The following is a 24,114-nucleotide window of genomic DNA, read 5'->3' on the forward strand; positions in this document are numbered from 1 at the left end:
TTGTTGGATAGTATTATTATATTATGAGTAAAGTTTAAATTCATAGTAAATCAAGCAAAAACTTTTATATTCAAAATAAAATATTTAAATACTGTTTATCCTCCTAATTATAACCAAAAAAAAATTTTCTTATATCTTTAAAAAAAATGAGATTAATTATAAAAAATCTTTTTTATATCAATTGCTTCTCATATATCTCCTCATTAGTCAAGTTAGTTGCTTGGAAGCTCTATATATGACTTTTAATTAATTAAATTTCATAAATAATTGCTTTTCAATATTTTTAGAAGAAGAAAAAAAAAAAATGATATAATAAAATAATTATTTCAACAAATTAGAAGAAGTAAAATTTATTTTTTATTAATATTCTTAAATTTTATTTTTATGAATTAAAAAGTTTTTAAACTCTTCACTTTCATCTCATTAGGTTCTAGTTATTAACATGGAGTATTTGATTAATTAATAAGGATATTTTTTATATTTAATTTTCATATTACTAATAATATTATTTTTATAATAGAAGTTCTCATTTATATTTATTCATTTTTATCAAAACAAATATTTTTTTTTAATTATTTTAAATAAACTTTCTGTTTCTGTTTCAATTTTTATTTTATTTATTTATTTATTTATTTATTATTAATTCAGTTTTTATTTTTTGATATTTATTTTTCTTCATTTTTTTTTATATAAATATTGATTTATCATATATTTTTCTTTAATATTTAAAAAGTTACTATTAAATTAGTGATGATAATGTATCAGACTTAGGTTCTGGTTTAGCAAATTGCATTAATCTCTCAAATTTGACACTTGTTCTTTGGTAAATACAATTTGTTTTGAATTGTGATATTTTTTAGGATATAAATTAATAATTAATTAATTTATTAGTTTTTTATTTGAATTATTTTTATTTTTCATTCTGATTGTTTTTTTTCTTTGTTTGTTAATTTAACTAATTTTTTCATTTTCAACTTTTTCTTTTATTATTAATTAACTCATTTCTTATTATTTTTTAATACTTTAACTAATTAATTATAAGTTTTTTCTTCAATATTTAAAAAGTGGCAATTAAATTGGTGCAATTGGAGCATCATGCTTAGGTTCCTCTTTAGCAAATTGCACTAATCTCTCAAATTTAACACTTGATCTTCTGTAAAAATATTTTATTAGTTTTGGATTATGATATAATTTAGTATAAAAATTCATATAAAACAATATAAATCTTATAATTTTTTTATTAATTTATTTTGTTTTTATTTTTCATTCTACTTGAGCTTCTTTTCTTTGTTTATTAATTTAACTCATTTATTTTTTCATTTTCTACTTTTTCTTTGATTATTAACCAACTCATATCTTTTTATTTATTCATTTTTACCTGTAACTAACTATTACATTATATATTTTTATTCAATATTTTTTTTAAAAGTCACAGTAAAATTGGTGATGAAGGTATATCAAGCTTAGGTTCTTCTTTAGAAAATTGCACTTATCTCTAAAATTTAAAACTTAATCTTCGGTAAAAATAGTTTATTTGTTTTGGATTGTGATATTTTTTTAGTATAAAAATTAATTTAAAAAAATAGAATGAACTCTTTTTATTTATTTATTAATTAGCTTTTTATTTGATTTATTTTTCTTTCTTATTATGGTTGAATTTTTCTTTTTTTTTTTGTTAATTTAACTCATTTTTTAATTTTTGAATTGTTGCTTTTACTATCAATTATATAATTCATTTCTTATTATTTCATCATTTTTTCTTTATAACTAACTAATTAATTATATTTTTTCTTCAATATTTAAAAAGTGGCAATCAAATTGGTGCAATAGGAGCATCAGGCTTAGTTTCTGCTTTAGCAAATTGCACTAATCTCACAAATTTGACTCTTGACTTTTTGTAAAAACAATTTATTTGTTTTGAATTGATATATTTTTTAGTATAAAAATTAATTTAAAACAAAGTAACTCTTATTGTTTATTTATTAGCATTTTACTTGATTTATTTTTCTTTACTTTTTTTATTTTGTTTGCGTTTTTTTTTTTATTATTTATTAATTTCATTTTCAACATATGATTTTTTTATTAATTAATTAATTCCTTCTTATTTCTTCATTTTTTACTTCTAACTAACAAATTAATTAATTAATTCATAAAATATTTTAATATTTAAAAAGTAACAATTAAATTGGTGAAAAAGGTGCATCAATTTTAGGTTGTGCTTTAGCAAATTGCATTAGTCTCTCAACTTTGACACTTGATCTTAGGTAAAAAACAGTTTATTTGCTTTTAATTTTTATATTTTTTAATATAAAACTTAATTTAAATCAATATAAACTCTTTTAATTTATTAATTTTATTTATTTTTATTTTTCTTTTCATTCTGCTTTTATTTTTTTTTCTTTCTTAGTTAATTTTTCAATTTTCAACTTTTAATTTTTTTAATTTCTTATAATTTTTTCATTTTTTCCTTCTAATTTACTAATTAATACATATTTTAATATTTAAAAAGTAACAATTAAATTGGTGACGAAGGTGCATCAGGCTTAGGCAATGGTTTAGCAAATTGCATTAATCTCTCAAATTTGACACTTTTCCTATAGTAAAAGGAGTTTATTAGATTTGTATTTGTGATATTTTTTAATTTAAAAATAAATTTAAAAGAATGAATATAACTCTTTTAATATTTTTTTTTAGATTTTCATTTGATTTATTTTCTTTTTATTTTTTCTATTCCTAGTCTTTATTTTGTTTTTTTTAATTTAACTCATTTTTGCATTTTAAAGTTTTACTTTTATTATTTATTAGTTAATTAATTCATATCTTATTATTTCTTCATTTTTTCCTTCTGACTAATTAATTATATTCTTTTTTACAATATTTAAAAAGTTAAAATAAAATTAATGTAATTGGCGCATCAGGCTTAGGTTCTACTTTAGCAAATTGCACAAATCTCTCAAATTTAACACTTGATCTTATGTAAAAATAGTTTATTTCTTTTAGATTATGATAATTTTTAATATAAAAATTTATTTTAAAAAATAAAACTCTTTTTAACTTATTTATCTATTAGCATTTTATTTGATTTATTTTTTCTTTTTTCTTTTTTCTTTTCTTTTTTTGTTAGTTTAATTCATTTTTTTATTTTCAAATTTTTTATTAATTAATTAATTCATTCATTTATCATTATTTCTTCATTTTTTCCTTCTAACTAACAATTAATAATTTTTTTTTCTACAATATTTAAAAAGTAGAAACTAAATTGGTGACAGAGGCGCATCAGGTTTAGGCTCAGGTTTAGGAAATTGCACTAATCTATCAAATTTGACAATTTATCTACAGTAAAAACAGTTTATTTGTTTTGAATTGTGATATTTTTAATTTAAATATGAATTTAAAATAATTTAATAACTCTTTTAATTTATTTATTTATTAGTTTTTTTGATTTATTTTTCATGTACTTTAGCTTTTATTATAAAGTAATTTATTTAAATTATTTTATATTTTTTCTTCTTTTTTTCTTTCAGACTAATTGATTAATTACTTATTTTTTATTTAATTTTAAAAAGTGAGAATTAAATTGGTGATGAAGGTGCATCAGGATTAGGTTTTGGTTTAGCAAATTGTGCTAATCTTTCAAATTTGAAACTTGATCTTTTGTAAAAACAGTTTATTTGTTTTGTTTTTTTTTTGGATTGTGATAGTTTTTAGTATAAATATTTATTTCAAACAATATAACTCTTATATTTTATTTATTTATGAGCTTTATATTTGATTTGCTTTTTTTCTTTTTTATTTTGCTTGATTTTTTGTTTGTTTGTTTGCTTGCTATTTTAACTCTTTTTTTCACTTTCAACTTTTGCTTTTATAATAATTAATTAATTTCTTATTATATCTTCACTTTTTCCTTGAAACTAAATAACAGAATATTATAATATTTAATAAGTCATAATTAAATTGGCGATGAAGGTGCATCAGGTTTAGGTTCTGCTTTAGCAAATTTCATTAGCCTCTCTAATTTAAAACTTTATTTGAGGTAAAACTATTTATTTATTTTGAATTGTGATATTTTTTAATTTAAAAATGAATTTAAATCAAAAAAACTAATTCTAAAAATATTTTTATTTTTTAGATTTTATTTGATTTATTATTCTTTTTTTATTATTTTGCTAGTGCTTTTTTTTTCTTTCTTTGTTAATCTACTCATTTTTTCATTTTCAACTTTTGCTTTTGTTATAAATTAATTTATTTCTTATTATTTATCAATTTTATCCTTGTAGCTAACTAATTAATTTTTTATTTTTTTCTTCAATATTTAAAAAGTAATAATTAAATTGGTGCAACTGGTGCAAAAGGCTTAGGTCTTGATTTAGAAAAGTGCAATCTCTCAAATTTGACACTTGATCTTGGGTAAATTCAGTTTACTCCTTTTGGATTATGATTAAAAGAATATAACTCTTTTAATTTATTTATTTATTTACTAGCTATTTATTTTTCTTTTTTACTCTATTTGTGTTTTTATTTTTTTTCTTTATTAATTTAAATCATTTTTTCATTTTCAACTTTTGCTTTTATTATTAATTAATTCATTTCTTATGATTATTCATTTTTTCCATGTAACTTACTAAATAATAATTTTTTTTTTTCTTAAATATTTAAAAAGTGAAAATTAAATTGGTGGTGAAAGTGCATCAGGCTTAGGTTCTGCCTTAGCAAATTGCACTAATCTCTCAAATTTGACTCTTAATCTTAGGTAAAAATAGTTTATTTGTTTTGAATTATGATATTATTCTACTAATTTTTTTTATTTGTTAATTTAAAATATAACATTTACATAAAAATTTTATTCTATATAAATTTTTTAGTAATTTAAACAAATTTAAATAAAAGATAAAATGAAATCAATAAATAATACTAACTGAAAGTAGAAAGCAATTGTTTTAAATCAAAAAGATTAGTTGTCTTTAAAATAGATTTCTAATGATGATAAAAAAGTGATGAAAAAAAATGAATAAATATAAAAATATTTGAATCATAGAATATATTTATATTTTATTTTATATACATATGTATGTATGTACTTGACAAAGATATATCGTAAAACCCAGCAATCTACTTAATTTATAATAAATAAATTTTTTTTTTTAATTTTTTTATTTTTATCAATAATTTATTTACTTAAAAAAATAAATATGAATGATATTTATAAATTTATTAAAAATCAAAATTTTATCCACCTAAAAAGTAAAACAGTGAAAAATTCTTTAAGGTGATTTCCCTTATGACTCATATCAAAATACACATGCTAAAACAAGCATTTACTGAGTTATCTGTCAAGAAGCTACTACCTCTCGTTAAAGAACTAAAATTGTTTATAAAAATGAAATAGTCGAACTCAACCAGATGTACTCACTCTTGGAGGTCTTTATCTATTAAAGCATCTTAACCTAGTTTGAATAAAGTAGTTTGGAGATAGAGATAAACTTCCGAGTAGTAAAAAAATACTCATCACATTTAATCTAAAATGAATGTTTCTGATTCAATCCAAGAAGCTAAACCTAGCTTAAGCTCATTAACACCTCATTTGAATCTTGCTAAGGAGGAAGTAAAACCATTAGCCTAGCATATGAATCAAGAACTCAGAAGTTTATTGATTAATAAGTAATAGAAAAAAAAAACTCTATAATCAACCTGGATAAAGAAGAAATCAAGAAGTTACTTTAAGAAAAGAAAGAAGAAGTAGATCAAATTCTTCTTGAACATACTTTAAAGAAAAAACAAGAAAATGAAATAATGTTAGACATGGAAAAATCTATTTAAATTAAAAAAAAAAATGTAATAGATGTAATTTAATAATTAAGTAACGAATCAAGTGAATCAAAACTGATTTCATCCAGAAAAACTATCAAGTTTAATCAATCAGATAAAATTAATTAACAATTCGACCACAAATTAAAATCATAAAATCAGACTGATAGAATTGATTAGCTGGATTATCAAGAAAAATACCCTAATCAATAATTGATTTCTTTAGAACTAAATACCAGAATTAATTAGGAGAATGAAAATAATTAAAAAATTAGTTCTGAACAAAATGCAATTCAGTTCACTACAAAAACTAATTAACAAAATTGCTATGAAAGAAAACCGATTTCATTTACTACTAAAATTAATTAAGAAAATCATTCTGAACAAAACTCAAAATTATTCACTGCGGAAATTAATCAAAATTAACACTCTGAACCAAAATAAATTTCTTTCATAATAGAAATTAATTAGAAAAATCAGATTGAACAGAAGATGATTTCATTCACTACAGAAAATAATTAAAAAACAGAGAAAAAAAGATAATAAGAATAAAATTTATAACCCTCCAATTAAAATATTTGCATAATCTATACAGATTAATTAATTAGCAAGACAACTACAAAAGAAGATCCAATCAAATAATAACAACAGAAAATATTAATGAACCCAAGTTAAACTCAAATCGAAAAATATAAGTTATTATTATAAATGGATAGATAGCAAAGCAAATATAAATACAGCAGAAGAAAAAATAAAAGTACTGGAAAAATAAATATAAGATTTAATGCCACCTAGATTTAAACTCGATGTACAGATAAATCAAGCCAAAATAAAAGGAAAACCAATGCTAGATTTCAAAAGAGATTTTAATAATATTGTGTCTAAATAATAAAAAATCTAAATTCTGATACTTGTGGAAAAAAAGAAAATAGAACTAGAAATTATAAGACAATAAAAAATAAAAGGAAATATAGAAAAATTAGAAGAATCAAAAAAAGATATTTGAAACAAATAAATTTAAGTCATCTACAATAATAAAATAAGGAATTATTAGAAATTCAATAGTGTTTATAAAATTAAATTTTTAAATAATTAACTAATTAAAATAAATAATTTAAAAAATTATTGTTAATTATTTAAATTATATGTTTTTCGTTGTAAATGTATCAAACTATTTGTAATATGAATGATGTTTATAAAAAAAAAAGCAATAATAAAATCTATCTATCTATTTTATTTTAGGTTAAAATAACTTTTTCAAAATTTTTAAAAATAAAATTATTAATATTCAATTATTCAAACATTTAATATTGATTGATTCGTCCTTTTTAAGCCATTTTTTTATCATTAGAATGTTTTTTTAAAGACAACTAATCTTTTTGATTTAAGACACTTGCTGATTACTTTGGATTTTTATGATTAATTCATTGAGCTAAAATTTTATAATAAATTTGTGTAAATTTTAAATAAATATCAAATAGAATAAACTTTTAAATTATAAATTATTTCTTAAATTAATAAATAAAATAAAATTAGTAGAATAAAAATATAAATCAAATCAAATAAATTAAAAGAACTTTTTTGTTTTATATTCATTTTTATAGTTTAAAATATCACAATCCAAAATAAATAAATTATTTTTTTTTACATAAGATCAAGTGTCAAATTTGAGAGATTAATGCAATTTGCTAAAGCAGAACCTAAGCCTGATGCGCCTTTGTCACAAATTTTATTGTAACTTTTAAAATATTTTTCATTAAATAGTTAAACAGAAGGAAAAAATAAAGAAAAAATATGAAATAATAAATAAGATTAATTAATAATAAAAGCAAAAGTTGAAAATAAAATGATGAGTTAAATTAACAAAGAATGAACAAAAAAAAAAAAGCAAGCACAATAAAAAGAAAAAGAAAAAAGAGCTTTATTGTTTTAAATTAATTTTTATAATTAAAAATATCACAATCCAAAACAAATAAACTGTTTTTACCAAAGGTGAAGTTTCAGATTTGAGAGATTAATGCACTTTGCTAAAGCAGAACCTAAGTCTGATGAACCTTCATCACAAATTTAATTTTCACTTTTTAAATGTTGAAGAAAAAATATATCATTAAATAGTTAATTAGAAGGAAAAAATAAAGAAAAAATATGAAATAATAAGATTAATTAATTAATAATAAAAGCAAAAGTTGTAAATAAAATAACAAGTTAAATTAACAAAGAAAGAACAAAAAAAAAGCAAACACAATAAAAAGAAAATGAAAAAAGAACTTTATTGCTTTAAATAAGTTTTTTTTATTAAAAATATCACAATCCAAATCAAATAAACTGTTTTTACCGAAGAACAAGTGTCAAATTTGAGAGATTAATGCACTTTGCTAAACCAGAACCTAAGCCTGATGCGCCTTTGTCACCAATTTTATTGCTACTTTTTAAATATTGAAGAAAAAATACATCATTAAATAGTTAATTAGAAGGAAAAAATGAAGAAAAATATGAAATAATAAATCAGATTAATTAATAATAAAAGTAAAAGTTGAAAATAAAATGATGAGTTAAATTAAAAAGTAATAACTAAAAAAAAGTAAGCACAATAAAAAGAAAAAGAAAAAAGAATTTTATTGTTTTAAATTAGTTTTTATAATTAAAAATATCACAACCCAAAACAAATAAACTTTTTTTACAAAAGATCAAGTGTCATATTTGAGAGATTAATGTAATTTGCTAAAGCAGAACCTAAGACTGATGCGCCTTCGTCACCAATTTAATTGTAGCTTTTTAAATATTGAAGAAAAAATATATCATTAAATAGTAAATTAGAAGGTAAAAATGAAGAAAAAATATGAAATAATAAATAAGATTAATTAATAATAAAAGCAAATGTTGAAAATAAAATGATGAATTAAATTAACAAAGAACAAAAAAAAAAGCAAGCACAATAATAGAAAAAAGAGCTTTATTGTTTTAAATTAATTTTTATAATTAAAAATATCACAATCCAAAACAAATAAACAGTTTTTACCCAAGCTCAAGTGTCAAATTTGAGAGATTAATGCACTTTGCTAAAGCAGAACCTAAGCCTGATGCGCCTTCGTCACCAATTTAATTGTAACTTTTTAAATATTGAAGAAAAAATATATCATTAAATAATTAATTAGAAGGAAAAAATGAAGAAAAAATATGAAATAATAAATAAGATTAATTAATAATAAAAGCAAAAGTTGAAAATAAAATGATGAGTTAAATTAATAAAGAAAGAACAAAAAAAAAAGCAAGCACAATAAAAAGAAAAAGTAAAAAGAACTTTATTGCTTTAAATTAGTTTTTATAATTAAAAATATCACAATCCAAAACAAATAAACAGTTTTTACATAAGCTCAAGTGTCAAATTTGAGAGATTAATGCACTTTGCTAAACCAGAACCTAAGCCTGATGCACCTTCGTAACCAATTTAATTGCTCCTTTTTAAATATTGAAGAAAAAATATATCATTAAATAGTTAATTAGAAGGAAAAAATGAAGAAAAAATATGAAATAATAAATAAGATTAATTGATAATAAAAGTAAAAGTTGAAAATAAAATGATGAGTTAAATTAAAAAAGAAAGAACTAAAAAAAAAGCAAGCACAATAAAAAAATTAAAAAAAAAAGAGCTTCATTGTTTTAAATTAGTTTTTCTAATTAAAAATATCACAATCCAAAACAAATAAACTGTTTTTACTAAAGGATAAGTGTCAAATTTGAGAGATTAATGGAATTTGCTAAAGCAGAACCTAAGACTGATGTGCCTTCGTCACCAATTTAATTGTAACTTTTTAAATATTGAAGAAAAAATATATCATTAAATAGTAAATTAGAAGGTAAAAATGAAGAAAAAATATGAAATAATAAATAAGATTAATTAATAATAAAAGCAAAAGTTGAAAATAAAATGATGAGTTAAATTAGCAATTAAAGAGAAAAAAAAGCAAGCACAATAAAAGAAAAAAGAGCTTTATTGTTTTAAATTAATTTTTATAATTAAAAATATCACAATCCAAAACAAATAAACAGTTTTTACCCAAGCTCAAGTGTCAAATTTGAGAGATTAATACAATTTACTAAAGCAGAACCTAAGCCTGATGCGCCTTCGTCACCAATTTAATTTTCACTTTTAAATATTGAAGAAAAAATATGAAATAATAGTATTAATTAATAATAAAAGCAAAAGTTGAAAATAAAATGATGATTTAAATTAACAAATAAAGAAAAAAAAAGCAAGCACAATAAAAAAATAAAAAAAATGAGTTTTTTTTTAAGAATCCAAAACAAATAAACTATTTTTACCAAAGCTAAAGTGTCAAATTTGAGAGATTAATGCACTTTGCTAAAGCAGAACCTAAGCCTGATACACCGATTACACCAATTTAATTTGCACTTTTTAAATATTGAAGAAAAAATAAATAATTAAATAGTTAATTAGAAGAAAAAAATGAAGAAAATATATAAAATAATAAATAAGATTAATTAATAATAAAAGTAAAAGTTGAAAATAAATGATGAGTTAAATTAACAAAGAAAGAAAAAAAAAAAGCAAGCACAATAAAAAGAAAAAGAAAAAAGAGTTTTATTGTTTTAAATTAGTTTTTATAATAAAAAATCACAATCTAAAACTTTTAAATTGTTTTTACCGAAGATCAAGTGTCAAATTTGAGAGATTAATGCAATTTGCTAAACCAGAACCTAAGCCTGATGCACATTCATCATCAATTTAATTTTCACTTTTTAAATATTGAAGAAAAAAAAAATCATTTTATATACAGTTTTTTTCATTTTATAAAATTAAAATTTTAAATATTTTTTCCGAATTTTTTTTCATTTGTAAAATTTTTAAAAATTTATTTTTTTTCAAAAAAAATTATATATTACAAGAATATATGGTATTTTTATTTCAAATTTTACATTTTGTAAATTTAAAGCTTCTAAAAACTCAAAAATAAAGCTGTTTAAAGCTACTTTAGCTTTATTTATTATGTTCTTAAGATATATTACATTTTGACTTTTTTAAATTGAATAGGCATTTCATTCTAGTTAATTAGAAGGAAAAATTAAGAAAAAATATGAAATAATAAGATAATTAATAATTTATAAAATTAACAAAGAATGAAAAAAAAGGAAATCATAAGAAAAAGAAAAAGGAAAATAAATAAATAAATTGAAAGAGCTTTAGTGTTTTAAATTAACTTTTATAATTAAAAATATTACAATCCAAAACTAATATACTGACTGCTTTTATTAAGTGTAAGTTTCAATAGCAAAAAATGAAGATAAAATATCGAATAATAAAAAATGAATAATAAATAATTAAAAATTAAGTTGAAATAGCTAAAAAATTTTTGTTTTAATAAAAATCAATTAATGAATAATGATGATAATTTCAAAAACAAAAATATTTAAATAAATTGAAAGTTAAATAATAAAAAATATTAGTAATAATAAAAATAATATTTATATATAAAATATACTAGAGATCAATATAGAGAACCTAATGAGATAAAAGTGAAGAGCTTAAAAACTTTTTTTATTAATTTATATAAATTTAAAGGATATTAATAAAAAAATTAATAATTACTTCTTCTAATTTGAAGTAATATCTAATCTATTATATCATTTATTTTTTTTTTCAGAAATATTTAATAGCAAGCAATTTATAAAATTTAATTAATTATAAATGGATAAAAAGAACAATTAAAATATAATAATTAAATATCAAATATTAATATATAAATTTGGTTTTATGAAGAGATATCACATAAAAATTAATTTAAAATTCATTATTTAATCTTAATATTTATATTTAAAACATATAATTAAAAATATATATAGTAGGAATTAGAGAAGGCAAGTTAGTCATATTTTAAAAAATTCTAGCAATTAATTAATTAATTAAAATGTTTTCACCTAGTTAAAAATTCACTTTTTTTAGAGTTAAATTGAATTAGAATAAATACGGTAGTAGAACATATATTTCTAGAACATCTTCAACTTGCCCTAATTTCTATTTGTTGATAATTTTCTTTTAACATTATAAATATGGCCTTACAAAATAAATTTCATATTGCAAAGTATGTTTATTCTGAAATAATATTGAAATATATTCAACTTCTAACTTAATTACTTTTAATAATTCTAATTGTAAAATACTTATCTGTAAGAATGTTATTAAAGCATATTTAAAAATACTTATTTGTAAGAATGTTTTTAAAGCATATTTAAAAATGATTATTTACAAAAATTTATTAATATGCTCAAAATAAATATCATAGTTTTTTTTATGAGATAAATACATTCATTTATATTGGTTTATTTTTATCAACAAATATTTTATAATATTTAAGCTTTTTATATTGCTTTATATAAGGAATTTTTGGAGAATGTGAAAAAATAAAAGTAAAAAAAATTAATTAAACAAGCAAACAATTTAGTTAAAAAAGATTATTGGTGAATTAATTCTAAAAACTGTAGAGAAAGAAAATTATATAAAGTAATAGAATAAATTGCAAGCAAAATATATTTAATAATTGTATTTTTATTTGTAAATCTTTTATTTAATAATAAATTAATCAATTAGTTATTTAATCAATCAATCAATTAATCAGAAATCAGTGAAGTGAGGTCTAATCTTTTCAAAGACTTCATCAATACTTTTTTCAGCGTTGACTGTAATAACTTTATTTTATTTAGCATAAAAATCAATAATTGGCTTAGTGGATTCGATGTAGGTTCTAAATCTCTTCTTTAAGGATTCAATGTTATCATCGCTTCTTCCTGAGCTCTCAGCTCTCTTCATAATTCTTTGGGTCATGATATCTTCAGAGCAATCCAAAAACAAAACAAACTTGAAGTTTATTAAATGGCCCATCATTTAATTCCATCCATCCAAGTTATCTTGGCTTCTAGGGAAACCGTCAATCAAAAACTTGCTTTTCTATAAATTAATTAAGATCATTAATCAATCAATTTATTGTTTGCATTTATAAAAATGTGAATAAATATTCGAATTCAAATAAATTTTTACAGCCCAACCATTTTTTTCCATTGCATTTTTAAGAAGTTTAACAGTGATTTCGCTCTATTTTTATTTTTTAAAAAATATTTAGCTTTTTTAATTATTCATATTCACTTTAAATATAATTTAAATAAATAATTAGTTACAGGAACAATCTTGCCTTCTCTGATGATGCTTTCAATTAATTCTGCATCTTTGCTACCACTTGCTCTCTATTATTTAATAGAATAATTATTTTATTATAGCTGGCTATCAAATTAATTTATTTAAAGCTTCTTTAAGTGTTTTTTAAGAAAATTTTTTACTTCTTCTCTCAATAAATCTCCAGCAGATAAATGGACAAGACCATACTAGTTGACTAATTTTTAGCATTATGTACCTTTTCCAGAGCCAGGACCTATTAATTTGAACAACTAATTAGCATTTAAAGAGTTTAAAGCTTTATTTATGTGATTTACCTCCCAAAATGAAAGCAACTGCGGGTTTTTCTTCAGCCATTTCTTATTAGTTTTTACTTATTTTTTGCTTTTTAAATAATATCTTAAATGATTTTTTTTTAATTACAAATTTATTATTATTTATTTTCTCAGATGAATGATTGTTTTTAACCAAATTATAAACCTCAAAAATTTAGATAAAAAAGATATTAAGCTTTTTTAACAAACACACTACATAAAATTAAAACAAGTTTAATCAATTCTAAATAAATAAAATACGTCATTTATTCATTAGTTCACTTAACTAACATTCCTAAGTAGGCTTAAATGCTTTCTTTAGATAAACGCCCACAATATAGTTTTTAAATATTACTCAATCCCCTACTTAACTAATGTCGCATTAATTTATTTTTTAATGTGGGGTAAAAGTATGCTTACCTAAATTAAGTCAAAACAAGCTGTCTGTCTTCAAGATTTATATCTAAAAATGAATAAATAAAACCCTTATTTAAAATTTTATAAAAATAAATACAAGTGGTTAGAATTTACATGCAAATTTTCATATGATATTCCTAATCAACTCATCAAACAAAAAATTTCTTTTCAGTTCTCATAAGAATCTAATTAAAAGTAAACTGTTTAAAATAGAAAAAATGATTGGTTAAAATAGAAAAAAAAATCAACAATGTAAATCCATCAGAAAAGTAAAAAATCACAAGAAATGATAAAAAATTGTTATTTTAAACAAATTATTTTTTAAAATGTTAGTTTTTATTTAAATTATTTTGTATTTCAATAAAAATGTTGTGTAAATAATAGAAACTAAATAATTAAATATGTTATTTGTTTATTATAAATTAATGAATGAGTGATTTGAAGAACAAAGTTGTTATTATTAATAAATATTTTTCATATAATAAGAATAAATGATTTTAAATTTAAGAACATTCAAACATTAAACAAATTTTAATAATTTTTCATTATTTAAATTAGAAAAAAAAATTTTATCTTAAAAATATTTTAAAACTTTTTTCCTATTAAAATTTAAAAGCAAAATTTTTAATATAAAGAAATGAAAGACTAAATAAATAATTTGATAGTATAGATATTTTGGATTGTTAGTTAAAGATATAACTTTTTGATGCTTGTTTTGAATAATATATAATTAACAAATAAATATTTTATACAATCTTTTATACTGAATGTAGAGAATAATTATAAATGATTTAGTGAGTAAAGTCTTTGTTTGTACTTCCTTAGACATTTAAAAAACCACCATCAAGCAAGCTAATAGGTTAGTTGGTTTTTTTTGTTTGTTACCAAGAAAAAAGTATTCAAGCAAGCAAACAAGCAAACAAAAAGGAATATATTTGTTTCACATAGAGAATGTAGATAGGTTAATTTAAAGTTTTGTTTGAATAGAAAGGAAATTATAGAATTTATAAATTTCTATAAATTTCATTCATTTTTAAATCAAGTATGTGCATTGAACGCGCGATATAAATATAATAAATAATCAATATGTTTTGTTCTTCAAAATTCATCGTTTCATTAATTACTAATGTCTTTTATTATTATTAAATATATAAAATAAGAAAATATTACACAAATCATCAATTTAAATTACTTGATCTTTATGATCTTTGAGAGCGACCTGACTGTGAAGAGCGCTTTGAATTTATATCTATCGAAGAAGGAGCCTTATTGTTTTATATTCTTTATTCCTTTAATATTTCATCAACAACGCTACTAAGCTCGGGAATATCTTGTTGTAAAGAGCTACATTCATTTAAAATAAAAATTAATTTATTTTTCTTCAAAACAAAACAAAGTGTATTTAAAATATATAACAATAAATTAAATTTTAAATGCAAAAATTACTAAAGCCCTTAGAGCAAAGTTTTGTAGAGATTATTTTAATTGTCAAGCTTGACTTAAATCATGTGAGGATTCTTTGGATTAATAAAATTTTAGTTTTTATTTACTGCCAACTAATAATTTCTTTGTAAAGAATTCTAAGCTCTTTAAAGTTTATCTCCTTATTGATCTATATCTTTTTGGTACTTAGAGATTTCTTGATCTAAGCTTTGATGCTATTCATATAATCTTTCCAACTATTAATTAATAAGAAAGATATTTTTTTTTGTTATTTTGTTTGTTTGTAAGATAAAATTAAAATAAATTCCAAATGAAAAAAATAATTTACTTTATTTTTTATTTCAGTATATCTTCTTGTGTCTTCTTCTTACTCTTTTTAGAGCTTTTGTAGCTCATCTCTCTTTTTAAATAAATTTTATGAAGCTGCTCTACATTGTTCTTCTAATCCTTCAGCTTCTTCTCTATGTTAAGTAGTAACTCCCTAAAATAAACAATATTCATTATTTTTATCAACTTTAAAATTTAAATTTATTTATTTTTAAATTTTATTAATCAAACAAAATAGATTAAAAGCAAGAAATTTTATTTTATTTTTGAATAATTTCTTTGTTTTTTTGAATATTTTAAATAATTTCTATGTTAAATGTTATCTTGCTCTAATTATCATTTTGATTTGATTCATTACCTTGTTAAGGAATTTGTCTCTGTAATTAGAATTTCTATTTTTTAAATGGTTGAGTGTGTTATCTAATGCCTTTAATTCTTTTTCATTCTTCAATATTTTGGCTATTTTAATTAATTAAATTTATTTCAATTAACATTTTTTGTTATAAAATAGTTTAAATTACCATTGAGTTCATCACCCTTTCTTTGTAATTCTTCTCTTTCTTGGGCTGCTTTAATAACATAGTAAGCTTGAGAGTGCTCATGTACAGATTCAACTTCACCATTTGAAGCCTTATTTTTTTGAACTAGAGATTCGTACTTAATCTTTAAGTTCTTGACTTTGTTTTTTCTTTCAGCCAATTCTACTGCAATTTTGTGTCTTTCTTCTTCTGCTGCTTTATGTTCGGTCATTAAGACATCCTTATGGACTTCAATTTCCTTTTCTCTTTCTTGCATACTATTTTATTATAAAAATATTTTTATGATGATGCTTAATAATAAATATTATCTATCAACCTCATTTCTAATTAGTAAATTTAGTTTTCAAGATTGAAGACTTTTTCTGTAGCTCCATTCAAACTTTCATTGATCTTTTTAATTTCTAGCTTCATTGTATCATGTTAAACGAGAACTTCTTCTTTTTATTTAATGATCTTATTCAAATCTTAGTAAGTCATATCGTTTTCAAGGATGAGTTCTTCAATCAAACTGGAATACTTTGTATTTTCTTCTTCAACGTAAGCAAGCTTATTTGAAAAAAATCAAAAAAAACATTTAACTAATTCATAAAATCAATGATTAATTTGAATTACTTTTTTCTTCACAGTTCTAATTTCATCATCTAAATTCTTGAGAGATTCAATCAGCTCTTTATTTTGTCCAGTGACTCCTCCAAGCTCCCTTTCAGCATTCATAATTTCATTTTCCAAATCCTTCTTTTCTTCTAAAGTTCTTTCACCTAATTTTCAGATAAAATAACCATTATATTTTCAAGATAATTTTGAAAATAAAAAAATAAAGAAATAAATTGAATACCCTTTGCACGAGCTACTCTTCTTTCCATGAGTTAGATTTGATACTCAGCATTATACAAAAGTTCTTATTGACGCTAAAATTCTTGATTTAATTTAGTAATATGAGATTAAAGGTTTCTGCATGCAGCCATGTTTCCTTGGATTTCACCATAGAGGTTAGCTTCTCTTTCTCTGTGTTTGAATAACTCTTAGGTGTGCTTAAACAGATTTTCCTTTTAAGTTCTGATTTCCTTCTCAAGTTCTTTCTTTTCCTTTTCATTTTTTCTATATTTTTCTTCAGCATAGGATCTGTCGTTTTCATATTATTTGGCCATAATCTCTTCATTTTTTAGCTTGACTTAGTGAGCTTGATACTTCTTTTAAGCAGCATTAAGTCTTTGCTTCTTAGCTAGCAATTCTTAACTTAAAATAGCAATTCTGTTCTTTTTGGAAGACAAATCACTTGCAAAAGCACTAACTTAGTTTTTAAGGATTTCAACATCAGCTTTCTTCTCTGCCAATTATTCTTCAATGTGTTTGTTATCAGATATTTGTTAGATATTTTGTCTTTCCATAAGTTCATTAGCCATTTAGATACGTTTGTTTTCTTCTTTGGCTTCCTTCAAAATACGCTTTCTTTCTTCTAAAGCGTCTTTATTTGACTTGATTTCAATCTTAATACGAGCGAAATTTTCACCTTCCTCACGAATAGCAAGATCTCTCTTTGAGATAATTTCTGTTACTTCTTGCCATTACAAAAATAATTTATGTCTCTCCTCATGTTATCTCTTGAATTCTTCAGCAGTCTTGTCTAATTCAATTTGAGCAGCTTAAGTTTCAGTAATTTCCTTTTCTAATTCGTTTTATTTTCTTCCAACTTCGGCCTTGTTTAAAATATTTAATTTTCATTTATTTGTTCATTTTTAATAAATATCAAAAAATCTGCTTTTATAAATAATTATTTTATATTTATAATTTAACTTACAGTAAGTTTTTCAATGGCAAGATTCAATTCCTTGATTTTAACTTCATCAGCACGTTTATATTTTTCAAGGGTTAAGTTATCTTCTTCCTTTTAACGAGCAGCAAGAGCCCACTACTCTAATTCTTCTTGATTCCAATTCATTTCTAACTTGTATTAATCCATTTTTTCATTTCCCCTGAAGATTTGGTTTTATACGTCATTTAGTTTTTCTTGCTACTCAATTGATCTGGTAACCGTAAATTTAATTAAAATAATAATTAATTAATTATTAGTTTATGCAAAGGATTATTTTTAAAAAGGGGATGATCAAAATTAAATTTATAAATTTCAAATAGCTTTTTAAAAAGCAATCAATAGAGGATAGACAACAACAATAATCAATGATAATAATCAGATTTCTCATCCATTATTGAGCAAAATTACAATCTAAAAATTTTATTAGCAAAATAGTTTACCTTTTTTCAAGAATTTTCAATTCGCTCTGAATACGACCACTTTAACGTTCAGCAATTTATTTCATGTGATCTTCAGTTTCAATTTCTTTGTTTTTAGCATCGATCTATCAATAATATAAAGTATAATTTAATTACCACTATCTAATCAAAACATAAATTGAAAATATTAAAGAATCAGCAACTAAATTTCATCATTCAACATTTTAATCCTTATTCTATTTTGAATATTATTGATTATTTATTTATTTCCCTTTGTTATTCTTTTATTTCTTGCTCGCTGAATTGTTATATTTTTAATTTTAATAATCTATTTAATTATTTACCAATGCTTATGTATGTAAAAGCTCTTGCTCAACATTTTTCAAGTGCTCTTGTAAAACTTTGGTACGGTCAGACTTCTCTTCAATTTTGGCAGAAATATCCTTAATAAGCTTTCTCTTCTTTTTGATCTATTTTTATGTTATAAAACATGAAATAAATATCCAAATTAATTCAATCAAATATGCAAGATATATTGCAAGGATGGCTGTTTTAGCTTTAATATGGCTGAGCTTGCTTGCCAAATAATCAGAATTTAATTAATTACGATTTCATTAAGTCTTTTATTTTGTTCATTTGCATATTCAGGGAAATCATCATCGTCATCCTCATCGTCTTCAGGAGGAACTGATGGCTGCTAGAGGTTGTTCTAGCCACCATCATCATCTTGACCTTGATCATCTAAATTGTCGCCATTTTAGTTGTAATTATTATCCTATTAAGGATCTTCCATATAATCATTGTTTTCATCATCTCCCTCCTATTGATCATAATCCTGATCATTATCATCCTGAATAAATTCTCCCTAATCCATTTCTTATTAATTTCAAAATACAATATACTTTGTTCAGGATTCTATTTATTTTCCTTTATTTATTATTGAATTTGGTTGATTTTTGTTTTACTTTTTTCGTAATTGATTGATTGATATTTTTTGATGATAAGCCGAAGATAACTTCCTTAATTAATATATAACTAGTTATTTAATCAATTAATTATTAATTAATTAATTAAAAATCAATTCAGTTGCTTGATTGCTTGATTGATTGATTGCATCCATGCATACTTGCTTGCTTGCTTCTTGGCTGCCTATTCAATTTACTAGATTAAACATTAAATTGAATATTGATATGCAAAGTACTTTGTTTTTATAGCCATTTTTTAATTTTATTTGTTTTCTTGGAAGCATGTTTGTTTATTATAAAAATAAATAGCTAACTTTTTATGATCTTCTTTATTATTTATAACTTGCAAATTAATTAATAAATAAATAAAAATATATAATTTGACAAAATCTAATATATTTAATTTTTTATTATTTTTTTTCTATACATTTTGAATGTCCAAAAAACTATAATACCTTCAAATATAATTTTAATATTAAAATAAAAAATATTTGCATTTTTTATTTTGAAATTGTTTCAAAATACAATTTAAGCAAAGCAAATCAAATTTATTTATTATTGATACATATTTAGTTAGTTTACAAGTGTTAAAATTGGTTTTTTTTTCTAATTTATATGCAATCTAATAAATAATTTAGTAATATTCTTTTGTTATTTTTGTAAAACAAATAGAAATATTAAATATGATAAAATATAACAGAATCAAAATCTTTTTTCTATGTCTTGAACATTCAAAAAATCAAAAGCCATAAAAATAAATACCTTGTAAAAATTAAAAACTTATTGATATAAATTTAAATAAACTAAATTCAAATTTCTTATTTTGTTTTTTAAGTTTCAAATATAAAAGTTGATAAATAAAAGTAAAATGAATAATTGATTAAACTTTAATTTATCTTATATTGTTAAATTTGAATTTCTAATCATAAAATCAGTAGTTTGCATTTATTAGTTAATATTAATTTATAAAAAAATCTTCATTTTTTACAGTTTAGATAAATTAATATAAACAGATATTTAAAAAACATTTTATCTAACAAACGAAACAATATTTATCTGTGCTTTTAGCATGTGCATTAGTTACTAATAATTTTTTAAAAAAAGTTGATCTTTCTTTTTTAAAAAATTCATAAATAAACTAGATCAATGATAATTTTGAATTTTTTAATAATTATTTACTACAAAAAATTTTGACTTACTCATTTTTTATTCTAAATTTAAAAAAACTTTTAAAGCTCAAGAAAAGATAAATAAAAATTTATTTATTATTATTATTTTTTAATATTTAAAGTTATTTTAATAAATGTGAAAGTTTATTTTCACTTATAAAATATTTTACATATTAATATTTTTTAATTTATATGAAGCTTCTAAACATAATTAATTAATAAAGATTATGTTTAATTTAAATATGTTTTTAGATTTATCAGTCACAAAATTACAAAATAAATGTATTATTTTTATTATCAAATTTCAAATATAATTTCAATTTATTTTGAAATTTACGTTTTTCAGATATTTTTTGTTCATTTATTTGATCAGTGGAATAATATTTGCAATTAGCTAGTTAATTAACTAACTAACTAATTATTTAGCTAAATTTCTATTTATTTTAGTATTTATTTGCATAATGATATTATTTCTTTATTGTTATTAAATAAAAAAATTTATTAAATTATTCTGGTAATTCTAAGTTAAATATATTACTATTAAAATGAAAAATAAATCATTTTTGTTTAAAATAAAATATAATTTTGATTTTATGAAGCATTATGCTAGAATTTCTCTTTATTTAACAAAAAAATCTAACAAAAATAAAATTAAAGAAATTTTAAGCAATGTTTAATAAAGCTTGCTTGTAAATTTAGACAAGTAATTGATTTATTGATAGATAGATATATACAAGATAAACATTATTTTATTTTAAAAACGCTTTGAATCAATTAACACCTAATTATTTTCTCAATTCCTAGTTAAAGTCATCATTTATATCTTCATCGTCCCAATCTTCACGCCTTTTTAGAAAAATAAAGATTAATATTTTTAAAAATAATTAAATATATTAATTACCATTGCTTGACATCAATCTTTTCATCAACTTATATATCTTACCAATCTATTTCATTTAAAATAATAATTTTATTATTTGAGTGCTATTATGTAAATTTAATGAATAATAGTTTATTTGTTTTCTCTTTTTGTTTTAAATGCCAATTTTTTAATATGAATATTTAATTTATATTTATGAACTAATTAATTCAGTAGAATTAGCTACCTTCTTATTGGAATTCTTCAAATTCATCATCATCTTCGTCGAGGACTTTAGCTACTTCTTCACTTAATTTTTATTCAGGAGCTTAGTCCTTCTTAACTTGAGTTTCGGGCTTGTTTTCTACTTTTTTAGTGGCCATTTATTTACTTAATTTTGATAAGCTAAGTGTTTATGTGAATGTGATAAATCTTTGTTTCTTTTTTAATAATTTAGAGTTCTTTAAATAATCAAAATTTTATAAATATCCAGTCTATTTATTTTAAATATAATTTATTGATTATCTTCTTTCATTCATTTTATTATACAATTTACATCAAATTCAATCAAAAAGAAAGAAAGAAATATAAATAGATACCCTCGGATCTTTGCGAAGTCTTTCTGAAGTCGTTCATAGTTCTGTTTAGTCAATCAAATTTAATTTGCTGATGTAATTACATAATCAATTTAATTTAATTATTCAATAATTTTTTTTTTGTTTTTATATTGATTAAAATACATAAAATAAAAATTGTAAATAAATACATTTTATTAAAAAAAATATTTCTAAAAAACAAATTTTTATTAATTAAAAAATTTCAAATAAAACAAAAAAACTAACAAGCCACTTTATTGGAAGAATTTAATATATAGAATTAATTAGAATTGAATTTTAATATCCACTTTAAATATATAAATTCTCATTTTTTTTTTCAGTAATTATAACATTTAATGGATGTTATTCAAATTTAATATTATTAAATCTGCCCGCAATATGTAAATTTTGAAGCATAGCAGTCAAATCTATCAAAAATTAAAATTAATTTGATGCTGCTGTTTAAAAACAAGCAGATACTATAGCAATTTCTTTCTTGTATTGTCTTGGTAAATCGCTTCAAATATAAACAAATTTGTTTAAAATATCTTAAAAATTTAATTAATTTAAGCTAAAAAACAAATAAACAAGTAAATTAAAAGCTTTTACTTTGTATATTAATTAAATGGATAGCCAACAATAGTCATAAGAATAATTCAATGAAGACGACTTCATTGTTAGGGATCAAAAAGAAATAGAAGAATATATTGAAAAGGTTAATCACCTTACTGATGAAGAAATAGCACATTTAAAAGAAGAAGATAAAATTGAAATTAGAGAACTTGAAAAAAAGCTCACTACTGCTGAAAAAAATCTTTTAAAAAGCTAATTCAATCTTTCAAAAAAGCCTGATACCTGGGAATAAAAATTACCAGAAGAAATAGAAAAGCTTAGAGATTAAATTCGTAAAAAGTTTGAGCTCAATAAAAATGGTAAAGAAACTATGCCCGTTCTCTTTTACTAATGGTAAAGCTACATTATGATTTTCAAATTTCTACTATTCAATCATAAATAAATCTAAATTTAGAAATGCCCAACCAATTATAATAAAATATTTGATATATATAACTAATTTTAAATATGAACCTTATTAAATCAAAAATGAGCAATAAATTTAAATATTTGAATTAAAACTTTCAAATTTCCCAAAGTTTTAAAATAGTTTTTGATTTAATATTATTTGTGAGTAGAAATAAGATTTTAGAGTAAATAACTATGCAATTTTATAAAATAATAGGAATTAAGAACTTGAGGAAAAAGCAAAGCAAATGATTGAAGATGATAGTGAATTGTTAGATGAAGTAACATATGAGAAATTTGAATCAACAGCTAATAAATAATGGGATAAGTTTTATAAGAACCATAAGTTAGGATTTTTCCACAATAGACACTACTTGTATAAGGAGTTCCCAGAATTAGTTGCTATGAATGACGAAGAAAATAAGAATAAGTCTTTTATTATGTGCGAATTAGGTTGTGGTGTAGGAGATACAATTTATCCTCTCATGCCACAATATCCTGCAATTAAGAAGTTTTATGTTTGCGATTTCTCTTCGAAGGCTATTGAGTGGGTTAAGAAAGCTGAACCTTACGATCCTGAAAAAGTAGTTGCAGAAGTAGCTGATCTTGTTAACGATCCAATTCCAGCTGCATTTAATCCACCTGCAGATATTGTTACATTAATTTTTGTCTTAAGTGCAATTTCTCCAGAAAACCATCAAAAAGTAATCTCAAAAATATTTGAATGGATGAAACCTGGATCAGTTATTTATTTCAGAGACTATGGAAGATATGATTTTGCCTAATTAAACTTCTCTAGAAAAAAAGGTAGAAAACTCAAAGACCATTTCTATGTAAAGCATGATGGAACAAGAGTTTATTACTTCCCTAAAGAAGAAATATCAGAACTCTTCTAAAATGCTGGCTTTGAAGAGATTGAAAATAATGTTCATTATAGATATTTAGAAAACAGAAAAACCGGATTATAAATGTATAGAGTTTGGTTATAAGCTAGATTTAGAAAACCTTTAACCAATACAGTAGAAGATGTTAAAATAGACACTGAACCAATAAAAAATGATGAAATCCATGATGATAAAATGCATTCGTAAGAACAAATTGAAGAATAAAAAAACTAAGAAAATGTATAATGAATATGAATGAAAATACACTTTAGAATATTAAAAATAATTAATTTCCTAAATGACTTAGAAATTAATTAATTGTTCGTTTATTTATTTATTTTGTTTTAAAATGTTTAAA

The 24,114-nt window shown here is 21.0% G+C and overlaps 7 protein-coding genes across 7 annotated transcripts; 3 read left to right on the top strand and 4 right to left on the bottom strand. All coding sequences in view use genetic code 6, as the record gives it.

Moving 5' to 3' along the window:
- Positions 1-304: 304 nt before the first annotated feature.
- TTHERM_000227189 (cyclic nucleotide-binding domain protein) lies at positions 305-4,981 on the top strand (the record flags this gene model as incomplete). The annotated part of the gene is made up of 15 exons (XM_012797285.1): positions 305-343; positions 398-447; positions 734-823; positions 1,066-1,155; positions 1,430-1,519; positions 1,808-1,897; positions 2,175-2,264; positions 2,510-2,599; positions 2,887-2,976; positions 3,249-3,338; positions 3,567-3,656; positions 3,944-4,033; positions 4,321-4,407; positions 4,661-4,750; positions 4,888-4,981. 15 exons carry the CDS (start codon positions 305-307, stop codon positions 4,979-4,981), a joined length of 1,260 nt encoding a protein of 419 aa, XP_012652739.1.
- A 318-nt stretch (positions 4,982-5,299) lies between these two features.
- Positions 5,300-5,884, top strand: TTHERM_00227190 (hypothetical protein; the record flags this gene model as incomplete). Its single annotated transcript, XM_001014250.2, has 1 exon — positions 5,300-5,884. One exon carries the CDS (start codon positions 5,300-5,302, stop codon positions 5,882-5,884), a length of 585 nt encoding a protein of 194 aa, XP_001014250.2.
- A 1,265-nt stretch (positions 5,885-7,149) lies between these two features.
- TTHERM_000227209 (cyclic nucleotide-binding domain protein) lies at positions 7,150-10,660 on the bottom strand (the record flags this gene model as incomplete). Its single annotated transcript, XM_012797286.1, has 11 exons — positions 7,150-7,237; positions 7,454-7,543; positions 7,793-7,882; positions 8,141-8,230; positions 8,487-8,576; positions 8,825-8,914; positions 9,174-9,263; positions 9,524-9,613; positions 9,863-9,952; positions 10,129-10,218; positions 10,473-10,660. The coding sequence occupies 11 exons, from the start codon at positions 10,658-10,660 to the stop codon at positions 7,150-7,152; spliced, it is 1,086 nt and encodes a 361-aa protein (XP_012652740.1).
- A 1,776-nt stretch (positions 10,661-12,436) lies between these two features.
- TTHERM_00227210 (UMP-CMP kinase) lies at positions 12,437-13,348 on the bottom strand (the record flags this gene model as incomplete). The annotated part of the gene is made up of 5 exons (XM_001014252.3): positions 12,437-12,769; positions 12,860-12,913; positions 12,997-13,062; positions 13,156-13,247; positions 13,309-13,348. 5 exons carry the CDS (start codon positions 13,346-13,348, stop codon positions 12,437-12,439), a joined length of 585 nt encoding a protein of 194 aa, XP_001014252.1.
- A 1,487-nt stretch (positions 13,349-14,835) lies between these two features.
- Positions 14,836-19,137, bottom strand: TTHERM_00227220 (flagella associated protein; the record flags this gene model as incomplete). Its single annotated transcript, XM_001014253.3, has 13 exons — positions 14,836-14,852; positions 14,915-15,066; positions 15,169-15,401; positions 15,494-15,646; positions 15,851-15,951; positions 16,014-16,288; positions 16,348-16,577; positions 16,644-16,789; positions 16,867-17,728; positions 17,830-18,055; positions 18,285-18,388; positions 18,608-18,733; positions 18,871-19,137. 13 exons carry the CDS (start codon positions 19,135-19,137, stop codon positions 14,836-14,838), a joined length of 2,892 nt encoding a protein of 963 aa, XP_001014253.2.
- Positions 19,138-21,167: 2,030 nt separating this feature from the next.
- On the bottom strand, positions 21,168-21,795 carry TTHERM_00227230 (DSS1/SEM1 family protein; the record flags this gene model as incomplete). The annotated part of the gene is made up of 3 exons (XM_001014254.1): positions 21,168-21,243; positions 21,299-21,344; positions 21,504-21,795. The coding sequence occupies 3 exons, from the start codon at positions 21,793-21,795 to the stop codon at positions 21,168-21,170; spliced, it is 414 nt and encodes a 137-aa protein (XP_001014254.1).
- Positions 21,796-22,477: 682 nt separating this feature from the next.
- On the top strand, positions 22,478-24,005 carry TTHERM_00227240 (actin binding protein, putative; the record flags this gene model as incomplete). Its single annotated transcript, XM_001014255.3, has 2 exons — positions 22,478-22,818; positions 23,090-24,005. The coding sequence occupies 2 exons, from the start codon at positions 22,478-22,480 to the stop codon at positions 24,003-24,005; spliced, it is 1,257 nt and encodes a 418-aa protein (XP_001014255.1).
- Positions 24,006-24,114: the final 109 nt, after the last annotated feature.

Source organism: Tetrahymena thermophila (genome assembly GCF_000189635.1).
Source record: "Tetrahymena thermophila SB210 genomic scaffold scf_8254665, whole genome shotgun sequence".
Lineage (NCBI taxonomy): Eukaryota > Ciliophora > Oligohymenophorea > Hymenostomatida > Tetrahymenidae > Tetrahymena > Tetrahymena thermophila.